The 20,107-nt window shown below is 32.5% G+C and overlaps 1 protein-coding gene and 1 non-coding gene across 2 annotated transcripts in view; one reads left to right on the top strand and one right to left on the bottom strand.

Annotated features, from left to right (window-relative positions):
* Positions 1–20,107, top strand: part of LOC125074016 (putative serine protease K12H4.7) — a 47,799-nt gene that overhangs the window by 22,701 nt on the left and 4,991 nt on the right. The window contains exons 4-8 of the mRNA XM_047685183.1: positions 7,668–7,778; positions 9,963–10,096; positions 12,844–12,982; positions 14,533–14,678; positions 16,974–17,102. Coding sequence (XP_047541139.1) covers positions 7,668–7,778; positions 9,963–10,096; positions 12,844–12,982; positions 14,533–14,678; positions 16,974–17,102 — 659 coding nt within the window. The remainder of the gene's footprint in view (positions 1–7,667; positions 7,779–9,962; positions 10,097–12,843; positions 12,983–14,532; positions 14,679–16,973; positions 17,103–20,107) is intronic.
* Positions 16,421–16,492, bottom strand: Trnad-guc. Its single transcript has one exon. It is a non-coding gene; the product is annotated as a tRNA-Asp (tRNA).

Below are 20,107 nucleotides of genomic sequence, written 5' to 3'. Positions count from 1 at the left end.
GAAATGTATTTAAACATTTCATATAATTAAAAAAAAATGAAATCCTATTGTTCCAGTAAGAGCTTATTGTGGTTTAATAATGGGTTAGTGCTTTACATGTGCCATTATCATATGATAATTTTTCGTATATAATTAGTCACAGCAAACTAACCTAACCTAAACTCAAAACCCACAAACCACAACAAAGACCCAAGTGTTATATTCACTGAGCTATCTCAGTCACAAATGTCTTGTAACAATACATTCAATATTTTCATCCTAGGTATAAAATCTCTTCTTTGTTGGCTCATATTATACGTTCCTAACATTCATCCAATTGCGATACAATATCTGTGTCTTATTGTTCGCAAGGTCTCAGCGGCTTCTGACATCAACGTACAATCGTTACGTGAGTTACGTTACGTATGTCGGATAATTTTATTGAAAAAAAAAAAGAGATTTACGGCCTCATCAGATAATGAGACTAATAAAATAAACTGTGAAAACTGAAAACCCACAACTGCGCACTGTGATATATTTTGCGCAATCGACTGGTCCTCTTGAGAATGACCTACTGTCTACATCAGTTTAAAATAATAAAATAAAACAAATTGTAACTGTACATAATTACATGTCCTTTTGTACTTAAAATATAATTTAACACTTGTAACTCCTATATAATTATAAAGGTTAACTCCCACAAGAGGAAGGTAAAACAAAGGATATATTTCAACGTCCCAAGAGAAATCTGAAACGCAAAATACTTTGAGGTCTCCCAAAGGAAAAAACCCGGGAAACGATTAAAGGTTACGATATTTTAAACAATAAAAAAATGTGGACGTCTCGTCTACTCTACTCGGAACGTAAGTTCGACATTGAAATCGGTGGTCATTAAAATAATTTATAATTATTAGAACACGTTTCGTAAATGAAATAAATATATTATTCTTATCATTTTAATGATATATATGTAGCAATGAACTTTTTACCCCAAAGCGCGCCTATAGACGTTTTACATAAAAAAAATCAAAGAAGACAAGATCATTCATATAAAATATGATGCGAATTTACTACATATGTGAAATATTTCTTTGATAAAAAGCGAAATTTAATATATAACAAGTATATAGTATTAGACTTTAAAACAAACTATTTGATTGTACTGTAATACATAAATATAATGGTTAAAACCAATTAACACAGTATCCAATACTCACAGACTCTTTGCAAAAGTTGTAACCTTGTTAAATACAGCGTCCTTTTTTATATAAATGGATATAGATACTTCGATAATTTTCCACAGGGCACCGATAAAGTCACCGGTGCTACAGCCTCTAACATGACTACGTGGCGTGTAAAACGACATTTTCCCTAAATTATCATAACCAACATCATTAGTAAATCTTGTGTAAACTGCGTGACTATAAAATACACATGTGACGCTTTTTGGCGTCCTATATTTTCTTTGCTTCTAGTCTGAATTATTGAAGGAATTTTTTGTCAATGAACTGAAGAATTGAGGAAAAAAAATCAAAGGAGAAACGTATGTGTCTCATTATAAAATATTTACTCCGATGAGTTCACAAATGATAATATAAATTAGCTTATTATATATTTTTAAAGAAATAAAAAAAAATCAATAATAATTTTATTATTTATGATAATAATTAGTCTGATTAGGCTGACTTTTACTTCTATCCTCTCTAAGTAAAAAACTGAGATACTATGATCGAAATTACTATAATTATTGTATTCTGGCTAATTCGTTAATCATAAATATACCCGTTATTTATTGCGGCTCAATAAAATAATTAAGCATACAGATTTTTTTTCCAATCACCTCACAATTATAATCATGTCCGTTACAATGATATTCTAAGTTCCACGGTGTGATAGAGGCCCGAAAGCCCCAGAGTATTTGGGCATTAATTAGTCGCCTCTGATTCCGCGTCTAACATCCACAATTCCATTTTAAACTCCAAAGCGAATGTTCGTTACCGTTTATTGTCCTTGGAGATAAAAATTATCATATCAAATTTAAGAGACCTCGTTTTAAAACGTCTCGGCGAAATGTGACCAGTTTTTAATTTTAATTATAATTATCGATCGTGTACGTGTTAATTGTGCACATTATTATACTTAACTGTGAATTATTCTAGGTAAACCTAAGATCCTGTAACAAGCATTCACTTAAAAGTAAAGTATGGACACTAGTACAAATTACTAACAGTATTTAAAACGGGATATTTACCATGTTTTTTATTTTTATTTGGCGGAGCTCGATATTTCGACATTGTCTACGAATGTCTTGTTCACGAGACTAAAAATAAAATAAAATAAAAATAAAAAAAAGGTAAATATCCCGTTTTAAATACTGTTAGTAATAAAAATAACCATTTTAATTTAAAATCTTATACTAGTACAAATGTCCCAGTGATCTTGAGGAGATGGTGTGGAGCTTATTCCGACACGCTGTTCTATTGTGGGTTGTTAGAAAAAGGATGTTTTTTTTTTCAATGCTAACAACGACATGAAGTTATAAAAATTAAACAATAAAATTAATTAAATTGTGGAGCAAATCCGAATTGAAACACACGATTGAGACAAATTTCAACCAATGGGCTATACGACTCAGAAGAATTGAAAGACAAACAGTCTACTTGCTAGCCTAATTTTTCAATAAAAAAAAACCATATTGCCATGTGTTGTTTTCTTAATCAGCTAATGTTCTATGCTCTAGCAGAGGTTTTTTTTAAAATTCTTGCTTTATATGCATCCCTAAATAGCGGTAACCCGCTTGCTTTGCTGAGCATTAGGTACATAAACATGGGAAAAAAAAGAAAAGAAAGATTAGCGGAATTCAAAAATACAATAGTTCATATTTGCTACGGACGAATGCACTTCGATTTTCCATAGTCTTTACAGACACATTCAAAAGCTTTCAATTGATTGACGAACAAAGAAAAAACAAATTATTATTCATATTTAGACATGCGTACGTCAATATTTTTTAATTTATTTTATAACATATGTAGGCAGACGCGCAAATTTTTTATACCTCGCGATAAATGGTCAACACTGCTCATAGACATTGGCGCCGTAACAATTTTTAGCCATTCATTACATCGGCAATGTGCTACCCCACCAAGGGAACTGAGATGTTATGTCCTTGTACCCACATACTTGGGAACACAAATAAGTATTGCTTGGCGGTACGATACTCGTATACATATGATGAATGTATGGTATAAAGCACAAAGCCATACCACCAATTAAACTATGTACATCGTATATTTCTTTGTGTATACGTTATTTCATTCAAAACCGTTACATTTTTGAATAATATCTCCTACACAATGCGACTAGAAACCAAAACGTACAAACCAATATTTACGCTAAAACCGTAAATACAAATCTAGAAATTTCATCTAACCAGACTCATAAACAAAAGCTCAAAGGTGCCAATAACTTGCCATTAGTCTATGTCTCATCATTAACCGTAATGGCCGCTTTAATGGCAGCGCGCTGGACTAGCGCCAGCGTGACGTCATAACGCCGTACTCGGTGAGGTATGAAAATCGCTTGCCAACTCCGTATCGGTTTAGTTTTGTTTATGAAGTGATAAATAATATTTCGACATTTTAGTGCATAAAGGTGTTTTAAATTAAATAATTATATACATTATATTCGTATAGATCTCACAGGCAATTTTGTATTTGTAAAAGTAAGGCTATAGATACTCGGAAATTCAATTTGACTCATATTACACCGTGTTTGAAAATCTATTTGATTTATATCACTTCTTAAATGGTAATTTTTATGTCTTAATTAGTTTAATATAAATTGATGAAACTATTTGTAGAGTACTAGCTGGCCATTTCGACTTAAAAAAATAAACCAATAAAATAAATAATAAAATTTTATGTATTTTCAAAATTTTCATACTTTTCAATCTTATCCAATCCAAGTCTAATCCTAAGTCCAATAGTTTAGTATTTCAAAAACATAAACACGCATACCATATATATAAAGATATACTACTATATACTGTAATTCATTCCTCTATTCTGTAACAAAGAAACTCGAATCTCATTGTAAAACACGAGTGTGAAATTTCAAATTTGTAGGTCAAGCGTTTCAAAATTGCGTATCACTGAAATCACAACATTTCACGAGTGAGATACGAAGTGAATTCTTACAGAACCGCACCGCTGTTACGTGATACGAGTTTCAGTACAGCGGATCGATACATATAAGCATTTATCTACGATGTTCATTGACCACCAATCACGAGTTACTTATATATAGCTCATGAAAATTCAGCGGTATTGTGGGCAGCCATATACCATATGGTTTCCTAACCTCAAGGCCATCACAGCTCTTGACTTGTTTTCATGAAATAAAAGAATATTATTACGAACACATGAACATACAACGTAACATCGTATTGAACGTAGCATTTTAATTACCAAGATTGCTGGCGTATTGACGCCCTATGACGCCCGATGATAGCGGTGGTGACTGCCTACCATCCAAAGGTCTGCCTGGCTACAATTATTAAATTAAAAAAAAATATTCATAGAGATTGCACCTTGATTTTTACACCGTTGGGTAATAGCCACTGGACCATCTGGTTTAAACTAAAAACTATGTTATGATTTATATCATATTATTAATTTACGGTTGACTGGCGTGTGAATCGTTATCCAGGAGATTTTTACTGAACAATGGAACATTTCAGAATATTTCCAAATATTAATATTAAAACAATTCGCAAGCTATATTTATATAATAATGTTGACGAGTTTATTTGTTTAAACACACCAAGAACAGTCCGATTTGTAGAAAATATATGTTAGATATGACAAAGGTTAGACTGCCTATACACTGCCATTACACTGTGACGATTTTTTTGCAGGACAAAAAGTTCATTGAACTCTCTAATTCATTAATCATTCAATATCATAGTCGTGACATGACTCGTCAATTTTCAAGTTACTGAGCGACATACATACCAATCAAATAATAATATTTAATATTCATAATATTAATAATTATCATTTATTCAGAAAACACAGACCAACAATTGAGCTTCATAATGCTAAGTGGGCACGTTCGTCCAAAGACAAAAGCGCTCTGAGAAGTATAACAGCCTCAAGGCGTAGTCAACCACGAAATCTAAGATGTTATATTCCTCATAACTCTAATTACGCTGGCTCACTCATCCTGTAAATTAGAACAGATTTACAAAGTTTGTTGAAAAATTCTCCGAATGAGACAAGCATTGCATAAAGCGATACAGTCCGTGAAAATATTGAACTATGGGATACAAGCTCAGTTGAAGTTTTGTGAGATATTTATAACGACTCCCTGCTGACCGGTCATCCTGAACGGTCCACGTGCATCGGATTTCCTAATCTGGAGCAAGTTTAGTCATTTCATTCCATAATCTCAATGACTCTAAGTATTCGTGTCTCAATGCGTCTGGGCGTGAACAATTGCCCATAGGGTTGCTGATTTGATTTTGTTAATTCATATATTTAATCAGGACCAATTTAGACATCTCAGTATTTCAAATAATACTCATACTAATATAATACTCATGCAACATAATATGTTAAATAATTGACGGCAATTATGAAATTACATATAAACAAAAAAAAAAAAAAACAAAATATGATTAGTATCCAAAACATTTAAATGTATAAAAATATAAACACATTTATGTTAACAATATATATATCAAAAAACTTATGTAAATAAATATTTATATGTTAAAAAAAATATATAGATATAATTAAAACTTTCGGTATAATAACAGTTAATGAAAATATTAATTAATTTTACATTAACTTAATAACATAATATAAAAATATAATGATATCGTCCGAACCGGCTCGGCCACTGCCATCTTAACGGTGATTGCGCAGGACATATTATGGAGCGCAAGTGTGTGCCCAAACACAGCTACACTCTCTATTCCCTCACAAAAACTATTTATCAGATCGTCCTTGGATATACACCCTTATATCTAGCCACTAGACCAACGGATAGGCATTTAAAAATAAGGCACGTGATAAAATTAACGATTATTTTATAACTTTAATATAATAATTAAATTGACGCTCCTTTTATCGTTTCCTTACAAAACGTTTCATATACATTTCAAATTTCATTTAATCTCGCTACCAAAGAAGGTCCACATAAGAAATTAATTCAATAAAAAAAAAAATGAACTGGCCGGTGACAGCCCTGGCGCGTCACAGGTTAATTGTCGATTGTCCAAATGACCCCCGGTCAAGAGATGACGCGATGGCAACGAGGGTGTAATTTTATACTTAACTATGTGACATTCATATGTTCGGAGCAAATAACAAAAGAATCGTTTATTTCCGTTCACACATGAAACTGTTCAAACTGTCTTTAAAAAATCCTTCAAGTCAACCTTCACACTTTAAAGAAAACCTCAACGATGTCTAATATCAATAATATAGATATCCTATATTTGACCGGACTTAAATAAAAGCACCAAAATTAATTCATAAACAAATACGTTGTAAATATAAAATCAGAATCAAACCATACTTCATTCAATTAGACTTTTAAAAGCACTTTTAAATTGTTATATGTTAAATTGATATGGAATTAAACATAAAGATAACACCGGTTCGGAATGTAGATTCTACCAAGTAGAACCAGCGAGAAACTAAGTAGTTATTTTTTCTCAACACTTGAGATAGAAAGTTACGTCAGTTTTAATACAATTAAATTTGTATTTTGTTATTTGTACTTTGTATTTATATTCATTTTTTTTTTTAAAAATGCTTTGAAACCTAAAATATATATTATACTAGCGGTGACCGCGACTTCGTGCGCGTTTAAAAACGCGTAACTTTATTATTATTTTATATATGATTGTAAAATAAAATATCATTAGTTACTCCTTATTGCATCAGCTATCTGCCAGTGTCCAGCTGTTCCAGATTTTAGCCGGAACAAACAGACAGACATAAAGACAGACAGACAGGCAAAAATTGTAAAAAATGTTATTTTGATATGTGTACCGTGTAGACATACATATGCATTTAGTTAAAAGCGGTTATTTTAATATTACAGCAGACACTCCAACCTGAAACTCAGAACCTTCTTTGTTTAAGTGGGTTAACATATAAACAGTTAGACCAATACATTGGTTACTTATTACGGAAAGAAATTTAAATTGTTGAATTTAGTTGTCATCAAACCGCTATTTTCAACATTCTAGAACGCGTAAACGGTGACCGAAGATATCGGGTTCAAAACCAGGCAAGCACTGCGAGTCTTTATATATTTAATTTATACTGTCACTTAAATAAACAAGTAAATACTGAGTTTCTTTCGGGCATTTCAAATCAAGAGTGCCTTTTAATATTACAGTAAAGATATATTTAATCGTGAATGTGTTTGAATTGATATGATTTTTTTACACTGCTTCTATTGGTCCAATCTTATTCCCACGTATAACGTGTATTAGTTTCTACAAATCCACACTCAATTAAAAATATGTTTAATACACCAATCTAAACAATACCAGTGGACTTTGCAAAAGAAAATAAATTATTTCTCTAAAAACCACGTTCTCGTGAAATGTTAAGAATTCGAGACCACCGAATCACTATTCCCATTCTTAAAGTGATTTATTATTACAGTGGAACCACCGTGCCGGAGCTTCGTTACCTGAACGTAGACCAAGCGCTGGGCGACTTGGCACAGTTCATCCAATACGTTAAGAGTGATAGCTTTGAAAATGGAAAATTCAAGTGAGTATTATCGCTTTAGTTTATCAACTGATTGATATGGGTAAGTACATGACTACTCCGTGGGTTGTGGTTTCGATTGCCGCTTATAAACACATGATTTTTTATATAATAGGTAGGTAGGCCAATTAGGTCACTATATGGTAAGTAGTCACAATTACCCAAAGACGTTGGTAGCGTTAGAAATATTAACCATTGGTTATAACAATAATATGCCACATAACCCTTATATATACTGACTATAGTTACACTGACTCACTCACCCTACCAGCCAAAACACAGAAATTGAAAATTAAATTGTTATACATTATTATAAGCGGTACGTACAGATATTAATTCATTATTAATTACCGCCTTCGTGGTTCCCTGTTTGACCTAAAGGTTGACTGGCAGAGAATGCCTTCAGGCATTAAGTCCGCCTTTTGTCCCATTTACTTTGTGGTTGTCAATAAAGTATTTAAATAAATAAACAATACTAAATATTACCGTTACCTTCCAAGACGGACTCGCACAATGCACTATCAAAAAGCAATGAGTGTTTTGGTTATTTCCAATTGCTTTTCAAACGTCATTTTATCTTAATTGAAACAATTTTTCCCGAGTTTCCGATAATAATGACATTCATTGACCGGTGGTATTTAATTGTAAACATGCATGGCATGGCATGCATGGCACGTTGCTTCGCGATGCCCACAGACCACGCGATGAATTATAAACACACTTTAAGCACATGAAAAGTTGCCTGCTCGAGTTTAAACTGAGTATTAATACATTTTATTGTGATATTTCCTTCCTTTTAGTGATCCTCTGTGGATCTCTTTTGTAGAGTTATATTTCCTCTCAGAACTTGAACAACTACATCACAATTTTAACTTTTGTCGTTCCATTATTTTCAGTTAACGCTTAGCAATTTAATATTGTACGTTATATTTTTCTGTTCCGCTTGCATTTTCTCACGTACAGATTTTTAACTTTTCATTATTCTTAAGAGTTATTATTAAGAGTTTTTTTATATATATATATAGATAGGACGGTCATATGGAAAGTGTTCACCGCCGCCCATACTCAATAAAGGATTATATTAATGATAAAAAACGTAGACTTATAATTTGTTGATATCTAAGTAGCATATGTATTAATTTAATTGTAATTTATTGACATACTCTGTAATAAAAAGGTTAGTAAAAAATAATTACTGAGTTTGTTGCCGGCTCTTCTCGGTAAAATCTACCTTATGAACGAATATTTTAATTGGATTTGATTTATATTTTTAAGTCAATTTTTATGAAAACACGGAATACACCCCTAATATTTCCTGTGGGAAGTCGATAAGGGTAACTAGAGTACTTGGAAACACAACCAAGATATCTTAAATATGCTTTTCGAAGAGAGGAATAACGGAATATACGTTCGAATGTTGATTCTTTCTTGGAACCTATCCAGGGTAAATGTTCGAGTTCTACCTCTTAAACATATTCCTGACTTACTTCAATTTACATAAAATGTTACTTAAATTAAAAAAAAAAAACTCTTACTTTATTCTTGCAATATTTTATTGAAGATAAGAACAGGCTCATTACTGACTCGCTTTTTGTGCAAACTTGTGTTAACGCTTTAACATTACACTTGTTTGATTCGGTTAAGAATCCATCGCAAAGGTTCTTTAAAAGTCTACTTTAAAGTATTATATTTATTTTAATAATATTTTAAAGTTTCAAGCTTGTCTTTCTGAGCGGGGAAGCTTTTGAAAGTCGGTCTGGTGATTGTGAGCTTAAAATATTCGTATTGTAAAATATCCAATTCAATATTTATTGATCGTCAAAAATGTTACCGCTTCTCATAAAAATACGCCGATATGAATCTCATTGTTTATTTTTTAATCTATCATTACAATTAGGTACTATATAATGTTATCAAAATGAAAGTAAATCTGTCTGTTTGTTACGCTTTCACGGCTAAACCACAGAACCGATTTTAATAAAATTCTGTATGAAGCAAGCTTGAACCCCATAGGCTACTTATGTAAGCATAATACGAAGGACCTCTAACATACGGACGAAGTTGCGAGCGCAAAGTAGTATTTATTCTTTTCTTAATTTTAATACAGAATCCAATATCTCAAGATGCTATTAATATTATCGAAGCCGACAAAAATGTTAATAGAAAACATATTTATTGTTACTTCAGAACGGGCAACGTGGCTCTCGTCGGCTGCTCCTACGCAGGCAGCATGGCGACCTGGATGCGACTCGCGTACCCTCACATCATAACAGTTGCCTTCTCCGACAGTGGACCGCTGCACGCCCAGGAAGACTTTCCAGGTACAGATCACACAACTTGACTAGTGTTTTCTTTTTTATAATAGGTAGGCGAATTGGCAAAAAACTGATGGTATGTAGCCACCGCGGCCCATAGACATTGGCCGCTGGGAGCTAAAATGTTATGTCCCTTGTGCCTGTAGTTACAAGGGCTTACTCATGCATCAAACCGGTACACAACAATAAGTATTGTAGTTTCGTGGTCAAATATATGACGAGTGGGTGGCATATAACCAGACAAGCTTGCACAAAGCCCTTCCACGAACACTACCAACTACCAACCAACTAGAGACAACACAAAATTACTCCGCGCACGGATGTGCAGCTCAGTGCTGAAAAAATAATGATATCATTAGATGGAACCTATATATCTATATTAATTGGTTCCATCCATAGGATATGTATTCAACACAGTAATCACGAAATGGCACAAAAGTCTGAAGATATATTATTAATACCAAGATAATCGATAAAGATAATATAGCTATTAAACAAATGAAAACCGACTTCAATAGCACACAGCAATTATATTCAGCAATCGCGGTCGATTTGCTGACATTTATTGAAGAGTTCGTTGTCTGACTCCGAAATTCAACATCACAGTCTTCACGAAATCTAAACGGAACCATTTGGGAAAAAAACTATTTAAATTCTGAAGAAGCCAATATAATAAACAAAAAATATATATTAACATTCATATGATAACCAATTCCTTTTTTTAAGTCGGTTAAAAAAAAGATACTAGAAACACTATTACTAAGTGTCTGTCCGTCTGTCACCGGGCTGTATCTCATAAACCGCGACAGTCAGACACTTGAAATTTTCACAGATGATGTATTTATTACTCTTGCCCCTATAACAACAAATACTAAAAATAAAATAAAATACATATTTAAGGGGCTCCGACACAACAAGCACGATTTTTTTACCGTTATTATAGATAATGGTACGGAACCCTTCGTGTGCGAGTCCTACTCGCACTTGTTCGGTTTTTGTGTTAATTTATTTTTGGAAGATACGTGAAAGAATTGTACGTCTCCATATTTACAACGATACACCTAGACTTTCTTTAACTAAGATGAGATAAATTATCAGGACTATGAATCTTGCTTGTCCGAACACAAACACGATTATTTTTCTCTCGTACTGAAGATCGTACAATTTAAAAAAAAATAGTGAATACATTTTTATTTTACGTTTTTTTAATGTTAAGTATAAAATTTGAAAAAGTTACATTTATTTTTAAATTGTGAAATATTTTTATTACGTCTCTAAAATAACATTCACGAAACGAACAAAAAATATCCACCCTTCCGGAATAGTTCGCAAAACGAAATTCACTTTATTAATTTGACTCACAGGCTGCGCGCAAAAAGTTTTTTAAAATGTCGCATAATTTTTATTGTTCTAAAATATTCGATATGTTTTACAACTGTAGCTAACACGTTCGTACGACTGGCAATTTTTAAATGGCTATCCACAGACATTGGTACTGCAAGAATTACAAACATAATGGCACTCTAGAAACTAAGATGTTATCAAAGTAGTAAAGTTAATAAGATGATCAAAATTATTCAACATAAATCAAACATATATTTATAACACATATATTTTAATTAAAAAGATACTATCTAAAAGTATTCATTCGAACATAACATTTACGCAAAAATCAAACAAGCATAACTTAAGAAACAGACACAAACTTGAATTACCTAAAGTCAGAACCTTAAATTATGGACATTATACGTTTTGATGGAGTAAAACTATATAATGATTTGCCGAACTACATAAAAGAATGTGAATGTTTAAATACTTTTAAAAATAAACTTAAAAATATATATATTAGACAATATTAAGTAGCACTAGCCATTCCATGTATCAAATATCAATGTATGTGTTTAACATTATTTAATCTCATGTAAGTGAACCTATGTATGTTCTTATGAGAATAAAGATCTTTAACCATTTTTTATCCCTTGTACTATATCTAAATACACTGGCTCAGGATTAGTGAGCCAAACCTGGAACTCAACAATATTAAGTACAAGTTTGCTCGTAGTGCCAAGTAAATATTATTATTATTACAATTATTTATTTAAATTTAATAATATATTTTTGGAAAAATATGACAAGCAGTGCAAAGTGTTTCCCTCTAATACAGATCGCACAGCAAAATAGTTAGATAAGTAGCTCACGCAAATTTGTATTGCGTTTGTAGTACACATAACACCCAACTGAACTAATATTATTATTAAAATAAAACACTAATTAGTCTATTATTTACATTTAGAAAAACAAAGTCGTGGTTTCAGGAGATTATACAAAAAATATTAACGAAACATAATTATTGTGAAAAAATGTCATAGTACTCCGTTAGACGTCAAGGAGATTGTAGAATTGTGTAATTTGTGTTGAAACTACCGCGTTGAATGGGCTTAACTCTTTTATATGAAAACAGATGAAACGATTACAAAGAATACGTATTCTATGGCATACGTATGCCATTTTAAAGCAACATTAAAGTAGCGTTCATTATTTTTTTTCAAACGAGTACTTAAACTTACTTTTAACAGTACAAATGTTGGTTGGAATTTAATATATTTTTTTCCAATGACAATTGGTTAAAAATGGACGTTAAACTAAATAAAGTATTTCAACTGTTGGAACTAGAGACTAATATTTGCGCCTCTTTATCCTCGAGTTTATCCTCCCAAGGACCGAAGATTTACTAAGTATGTACTGCATTTCAGAATACCTCGAAGTGATCACCGAAGCGCTTCGAGAACAGGGCAGTGAGGCGTGCGTGTCTTCTATCGAGGAGGCGACGAGGCGCTTAATGCAACTACTTGAATCACCAGCTGGAGTTCAGGAGGTGTCGCGATTATTTAAGTGAGTAAACAGGATAAATAACAAAGCAATCGTGTTTACTTACCTGCTGTTTAATTGTTAGTAAAGAGTACTCGTATTCTGGTACTGAGTTTCTGCCTAGTTTTTACAATGTGTCTGTACGTTTAAACATTAATACACCGTATTACTGTATTCCACGTTGAAAGGCCAGTAATTACTGGCCCAAAAAATCGTAAATCTTTGAACGATGCATTCTGAAAGCAGTCTAATCACATCTATGGACTAAAATTATCAGTTTTCTTTAAGTAGTCAATTTGTGCGTCTGCCATCATGAAGGATTTTTTTTTAAATCATTGTTCTATATCGTAAAATATTATATTGCTAATTAGGTTTAATTTTCTTTTTTTATGATAAGGTAGGCGGACGAGCAAATATGCCACCTAATGGAAATTGGTCACCACTGCCCTTTGACAATGGCGCTGTAAGAACTATTAAACTAACCTAACTTAACCTAGCCAATGCGCCACCAACCTTGGGACCAAGCTTGCAGCGTTTCAGAAATATTTAGTCGCTACCTAACGTAATGAAAATAATAAAATGAGTCGTAGAGTTGTTATCATGTTAAATAATTCTCGTAAATGATCAAGTTGGGAAGCACGTGGTTTTGACAGCGAAAGTGACGCTGTTGTTAGTAATGATATAAACATTTGTGTTAAAAAATAGCTCTTAGATTATATTTTGTATGTATGTATTGTTAGGTATATTAGTAAAAACAAATGGTCTATGTCTAAATTCCACAGTCTTTGATTAGATATGGACTGAAGGTTGTGTTAGAGTAGGGTGACCCGCTGGTTTTTTAGTGGTATGGCGCGCACTCGGCGTCCAGGACAGCGGCGAGTCCCACATACCGCACCCCCCCTCGCTTCCACGTGAGGGAGACGCGTAACGCGTTTTTCCAGCGAAAAAACATTACATTAGAAAATGAAATCTTATACAAAGAAAAAATATGAAAACCGTGTCGGGCATAATATTAATGGATTAATTATTGAATTATTACTAATTTTGTATTTTATGCGTTCAATGGTTTTCCTTATATTGTATTGCCTTTTAATTGTTTTTTTTTTTTTAAATAATCGTTTAATATTTAGGTTAATTGTTCATTGTCTGTCTGTAATTCGTTAGTACTTGATTGGTATAGGTTTACATAAACGTTTTTACTTAAAAAAAAAATGTTAATATAAACATATACCAACCAATCAAGTACTAAAATATTCAATCATTTATTAATTTTAATAATATTTATTATTTACGCTTTTTTATGATATAGGTAGGTGGATGAATAAATCAGCCATTTGAAGGTAAATGGTCACCACCTTTTGATTAACGTCGTATCGTCTAGGTTACAGCAAAAAGCAATAAACAATTTATTTAATCATCAAAAAGTAATATCCTTTAATCGATTTGAACAAACTGACTCGGCAATATTTTCAAAGAATTCAATGGACTGTATAATAAATATCCTAAAGACAAAATGTAACCACAGAGTATAACTTATCAGAAATAAATTAATAATGTAATTAATCCGAACGCAGCACCTGCTCGCCGCTGAGCACGACACCTCTGGACCTTGCAACATTCTTCTGGTTCGGCATCACCGAAACTTTCGCGTACTTGGTGCAATTTGCGACGCCGGGACAGATACCGGCGGCGTGCGAACGACTCACTAACAGCACTCTAGGTAAGACAGATTAATTAAACAATAGGTAAGATAGATTAATTAATTAATTAAGAACAATAATTATAGATACTAACTCATTGCCAATCTCGTTTGATTTAAAAGAGAGACTTTCTTGATTCATGAATCGATTTGATATTATTTCGTTGTTTTGTTTTGTTTATTTATCCAAATATTTTTTTGTGTTTTTAACATATTAAATTAACTTATCGGCCGTTGACCCAATACGTAATAATAAATCAATAATTAAAAAAATATATATATATAATAATTATTGTTAGACAATTAGCAGCGCCATCTAGCGGCGAGTTACAACAAAGTAGTTAGTATAATATAAATCTCAAAGTCACAAGTAAAAAATCTTTGTTCAATAGAAGTCATTACCGTCAAGAAAAACAATTATTAAACAGAGCGAATCGAGAGGAAACTTTATACACATATTTCAGTAGAGAAAAGCTGTGAATTTCTACTTTCCTAGCAGGAATAAACAAGGAATATTATAAGTATATCATAGAAAGAGACGGAAAGACAGGGAAAGAGAGGGATAGGTAGCCTGGAGCGGATATACCGCTTTTACTTACGTGATGATTTCTGTCCGTTCACTCTACTGTAAGCCAGGGCCGGACCATAAGTTTAGGGGGCCCTGGGCTAACACTACTTAGGGGCCTTGAACGTAGACTTGATTTAAATTACTTGAATGGGTTTGATTAATTGCAGGACTCGCTGCACTGCAAACTATACGATTTGTTTAATTTAATAGAGTTATGCATTCTTTCGCATTATCGCCTATTTTTGACTTTGACTTGACTTAGCTGGGCTCCCCTTGAATCCACGGGGCCCTGGGCTGAAGCCCAAAAAGCCATATGGTAGATCCGGCCCTGCTGCAAGCCGCGTAAAAATCGGCCTTTGAAAGCCCGAGGTCCTACGACTATGTAGCTGTGTATCGGCGTGCTGTGGTTGTGACTTGTAACGACATCTCTGATTTGAATTGTAGAAATAGCACGGCTAACAAACGACTGACCGTGGCGCCATCTTCACTATGCCGCATAAAACAAACATTAGATTAAATTAATAAACGAATATTTTTAATTAAGATTTTCTCACACACGTAATATAAAAATAAATCTAAGTATATAATGTGAAAATAACATTCATTGTATTTTAAATTTTAATTGAATCGGTGACCTTAGGAATTTTAATATAAATATATTTTAAAATGAAAATATTTTCAAAACAAGCTTGTCTTGTTCGTCTACTTAAATAAATTATGTATTTTATATATATGTAATGTAATTTCACAACTAAATATGCTTTACATAGTGATCATTATACATAGCTAACTCGTCCCGTCATACCTTGCATTAACCCCCTGAAGTTGAAATATACAAAATCCCTTCCTAAGACATAGACATCACAAAAGTATTGATCACGTTCAAGACAATTATCTAGAGATATTATTATAGACAAGATATAGATTTCGTCGTCTCCCCTCTATGTTGATGGGACCGACATAGCCTTCCCTGTCAACATGTCGAGAATTTCTCGATAAATATTGTAAGTGAATCTAATACGTTTAATGGTTAATGGGTAATGGTTACAATTTCTCAGTTCATTCGTTTGGAACTTTTCTTATATTTAACTAGAAGTTTAAACCGAAAATAATTAATACGTTAATTAAAATAACCAAAAAATATATACGAAGGAAAATAATGATTTGTTTTGAAAAATAAAATAAAAAATATGAACTCCACGGCGGGGAATCGAACCCCGGTCTCCCGCGTGACAGGCGGGGATACTTACCACTATACTACCGAGGATGTGCTAGTTACGTTGAATTTAATCTACAGTTAAAACTGAGATATATTTATTTACAAATTTAATAAAAATTTTGAATGTTATTGATTAAACTTGTTATAAAATTACATATATATAAACACAATCACATGTAAATCTAATCGTTTTTTTTACAACTTATTTTAACTTAAGCTTGACTTCTGTTTGACAATATATACACACGCGTATATTATATAAACAAAAAAAAATCTTAATAATACTTTTATGTGATAGTCTGTATGTTTATTACGTCATCGCACTTGATTTACTGGACGGGTTATTGAAAAACTTGGCATACGAATATTACAAAAAATTATTCCTTATCAGTATTCTTCATAAAAAACATTAATCAAGACTAATGAATAATTCAACACATTCAATAGAATAGAATTAGAACTGATATAAGAACGTGTACGTGTACGTATGTGACAATGCGGAAAATATATTACTGAGTTTTTTTTACAGGTAACCCCGTGGAACGTTTAGCTGCTTGGATAACCTCCCAGCCTTGGACGCAGCCGTGTATCGAATCCCGGTACTCTGAGCAAATCGCCGCTCACACGAATACCAGCTACGATGCACCGCAGAGTACAAGTAGGTTACTCTATACGTTATTCTAAAAGAGCCGACATGGCCCGGTGGTTAGAACGCGTGCATCTTAACCGATGACTTCGGGTTCAAACCCACGCAGACACCACTGAATTTTCATGTGCTTAACACGTATTTACATCTCGTGCTCGGCGCTGAAGGAAAAAATCGTGATTAAGCCTGCATGTGTCTAATTGGAGCAGCGTGGTTGAATATGCCCCAAACCTTCTTCTTAAAGGGAGAGGAGGCTTTAGCCCAGCAGTGGGAAATTTACATGCTTCTAATTCTAGAAGTAAGTTAAATGAAAGATTATTATTACCACCAAGGCTGGTGATAAATTGTTATAATGTTAGGAATGGTATGAATACTTCATGCAGCCTCAATGTCTATATGGTTCTAGTGGTGGTGACCACTTATCACCATATGTAATATAATATAGGTATCTCCTACTGTATATAATGTAATTATATAGATGGATTCCTTAGACAGACGTCACGAAAGAAATCTTTGGATTTGGAGATCTCGTGATGAGTGGTGTTATTTCGCATACACATATATAAAACAAAAAAATAAATCATATGCACAGATTATATAAAGACTGAGAGTATATGTTGTGTGTGTGTGACGATAAATATAACAATGGAAAATAAATAATCTTAGTTGATTTACTGAATTACAAGACTGTGGGTAAATAACAAAACTTTTGTTATTTATCATGAGAATATATTACAATATTATTAATTGTATTTACAAAAAGTTATTATTTTTATAACAACCCTGACTTCACTTTTAGTATTAAGTTTCATTTTGTTTGTATTGAGGCATTTGTTTTTGTAAGATACAAACTCTGATATTGAGGAGTAGGTTTGAAGGCAATTCCACCACGATTCTTCAATGAGGATAGCAGAACACAGAAGATAGCAGAATTTTATTGAAATTAGGCACAAGTAGGTTCCCTCGAAATTTTTTCCTTCGCCCCTGAGCAAAAGATGAACTATAAACACAAATTAAGCACATGTAAATTCAGTGGTGCTTGCCTGGGTCGAATCCGTAAAAACCCATTAAGATGCACGCATTCTAACCACACAGCCATAATATGAAGTTTATAAATAATATATTTGTATTTATAAATGTTGGTAAAATTTTAATAATAGTAATACAATGTTTAAATATAGATAAAGGTATGTTAAATTATATATAACTTCGATTCCCGCGAATAAGGCGATGTGATTCTAATTCAGCTTGCAAGATATAACCCAAAAACTAACAAATATTACAAGTTTAAGAAAATCTCGCAAAAGTGAACGAATTATCGGAATATGAGAATAGTTCGACGAAATAATTAATAACGCTAAAACCATATTCCGTGGAACACAGAGAGCTTCTTTAAGTCCCGGTAACTCTAAACTCGAAAGCCATTTGCATTTGAATGGCTGGTTTGTTGTTAAAGGCTTTTATGTTAATAATAAATTTAAAATAATACCTTTCCGACATTTGTAGACTAAAGTTTCGTTACGTTAGAATGAATTTACACAAAGATAAAATTTACCCGAAATGTTTGTTAAATATTATAATTAATTGATAATTAAATTAATTAATTTACACATAACAAATGTCAATTAGTTAGTGGTAGGGGTCGTGCAAGACCGTCTGGGTAGTTACCACCAACTTAGCATATATTCTAAAGCCAAGCAGGAATACTTTGTATTTTTGTATTCCGGCTCGAAGGGTGAGTGAGTCGGTAGCATAAGGGACATAACATTTTAGCTTAGTAGTGACCACTTACCATCAGGTTTTAGGATGCGATTTCACACATTAAAGAGTAAATTTATAAAATGTAAGCAAGCAACGGCTAGCCATAAATAATCAGTAATAGGCTAGTTGATAAAATTTGGAAATTCGTTTAAAACTATAGCTTAGCATCTATTTCACCCCAAAAATATACTATTTTAAGAAAAATAGGTTTTTTATGTTAGTATTTTGAGTTTTTAGAAATGAACTTGAAATTGACCGCGAAAAAGGCCAAGATTGTCATGGCGTCTTGAATGACGTCACACCTCGCGAAACAGTCGTGTTTGTGTATGACAGTCAATTGTGTTTTTTAATAAATAATGAATTCCTCGTATTATAAATACTGTATGGTGCCCCAATGTGAAAGTGCAACGATAAAAACGCTAGACAAATTATTCATATACGTACCAAACAATAAATAAATACGAATAAAGTGGTTAAATGGCATGGAGGCAAGATGCTCTTACTTTGTTAACTAATTCCACAATTTATTTCTGTGAAGATCATTTCGATGTAAGTATTAAATACAACTTGATTTATCTATTTATAAATGTATAGTAAAAGAAATGAATTTAGCAAATATAATATAACACACATAACCTATAAAATGTTAGGACTAGAATAGGATTTTATGATTTGTTTGAGTTAAAATATTATTTTCGTTTTATAAAATGTAATAATTCAAACTCTTCTTATTTTTTTAGTTGCCAAGTTATATGACTAATTATACAGAGTATCATATTATGGGTAAAGACATAAGTGCGCATGAAACCAGGTTGTATACCAACGAAATTCGAATGCCAAAAAGATATCTGTTGAAAAAACAAAGTTTGTCAATAATCGCAGAGTGTTTGAAAGATCCAGAACCAAGTAGTACCCCCAGTTTATCTGCCATAATGATAATTGATAGCAACAACGTAGCGTTCCGCGCTTGTTTCGCGAGGTGTGACGTCACGCGACTCTGATTGGTGTTTAATGTCACGTGATTAAATGCCTCATTTTGTCGATTTTATTTTACAAAAATATTATTAATCTTTTATTATTTTTGTAGAAAAGTTGTTTTTTTATTTACTAATTATCATGGTTAATCATTAGAAACCCAAAGCCATCCGATTTATTATTAGTGGAAACAAGCCTATTATTTGAAATTTACATAATTATAATTAATTTACATAACGAGATATTACATAAATATATATGTAAATATTGCATTGATTTAT

The sequence above is a fragment of the Vanessa atalanta genome, chromosome 26 (genome assembly GCF_905147765.1).
Source record: "Vanessa atalanta chromosome 26, ilVanAtal1.2, whole genome shotgun sequence".
NCBI classification, from domain to species: domain Eukaryota; kingdom Metazoa; phylum Arthropoda; class Insecta; order Lepidoptera; family Nymphalidae; genus Vanessa; species Vanessa atalanta.
This window is presented reverse-complemented; position numbering and strand designations above follow the sequence as displayed.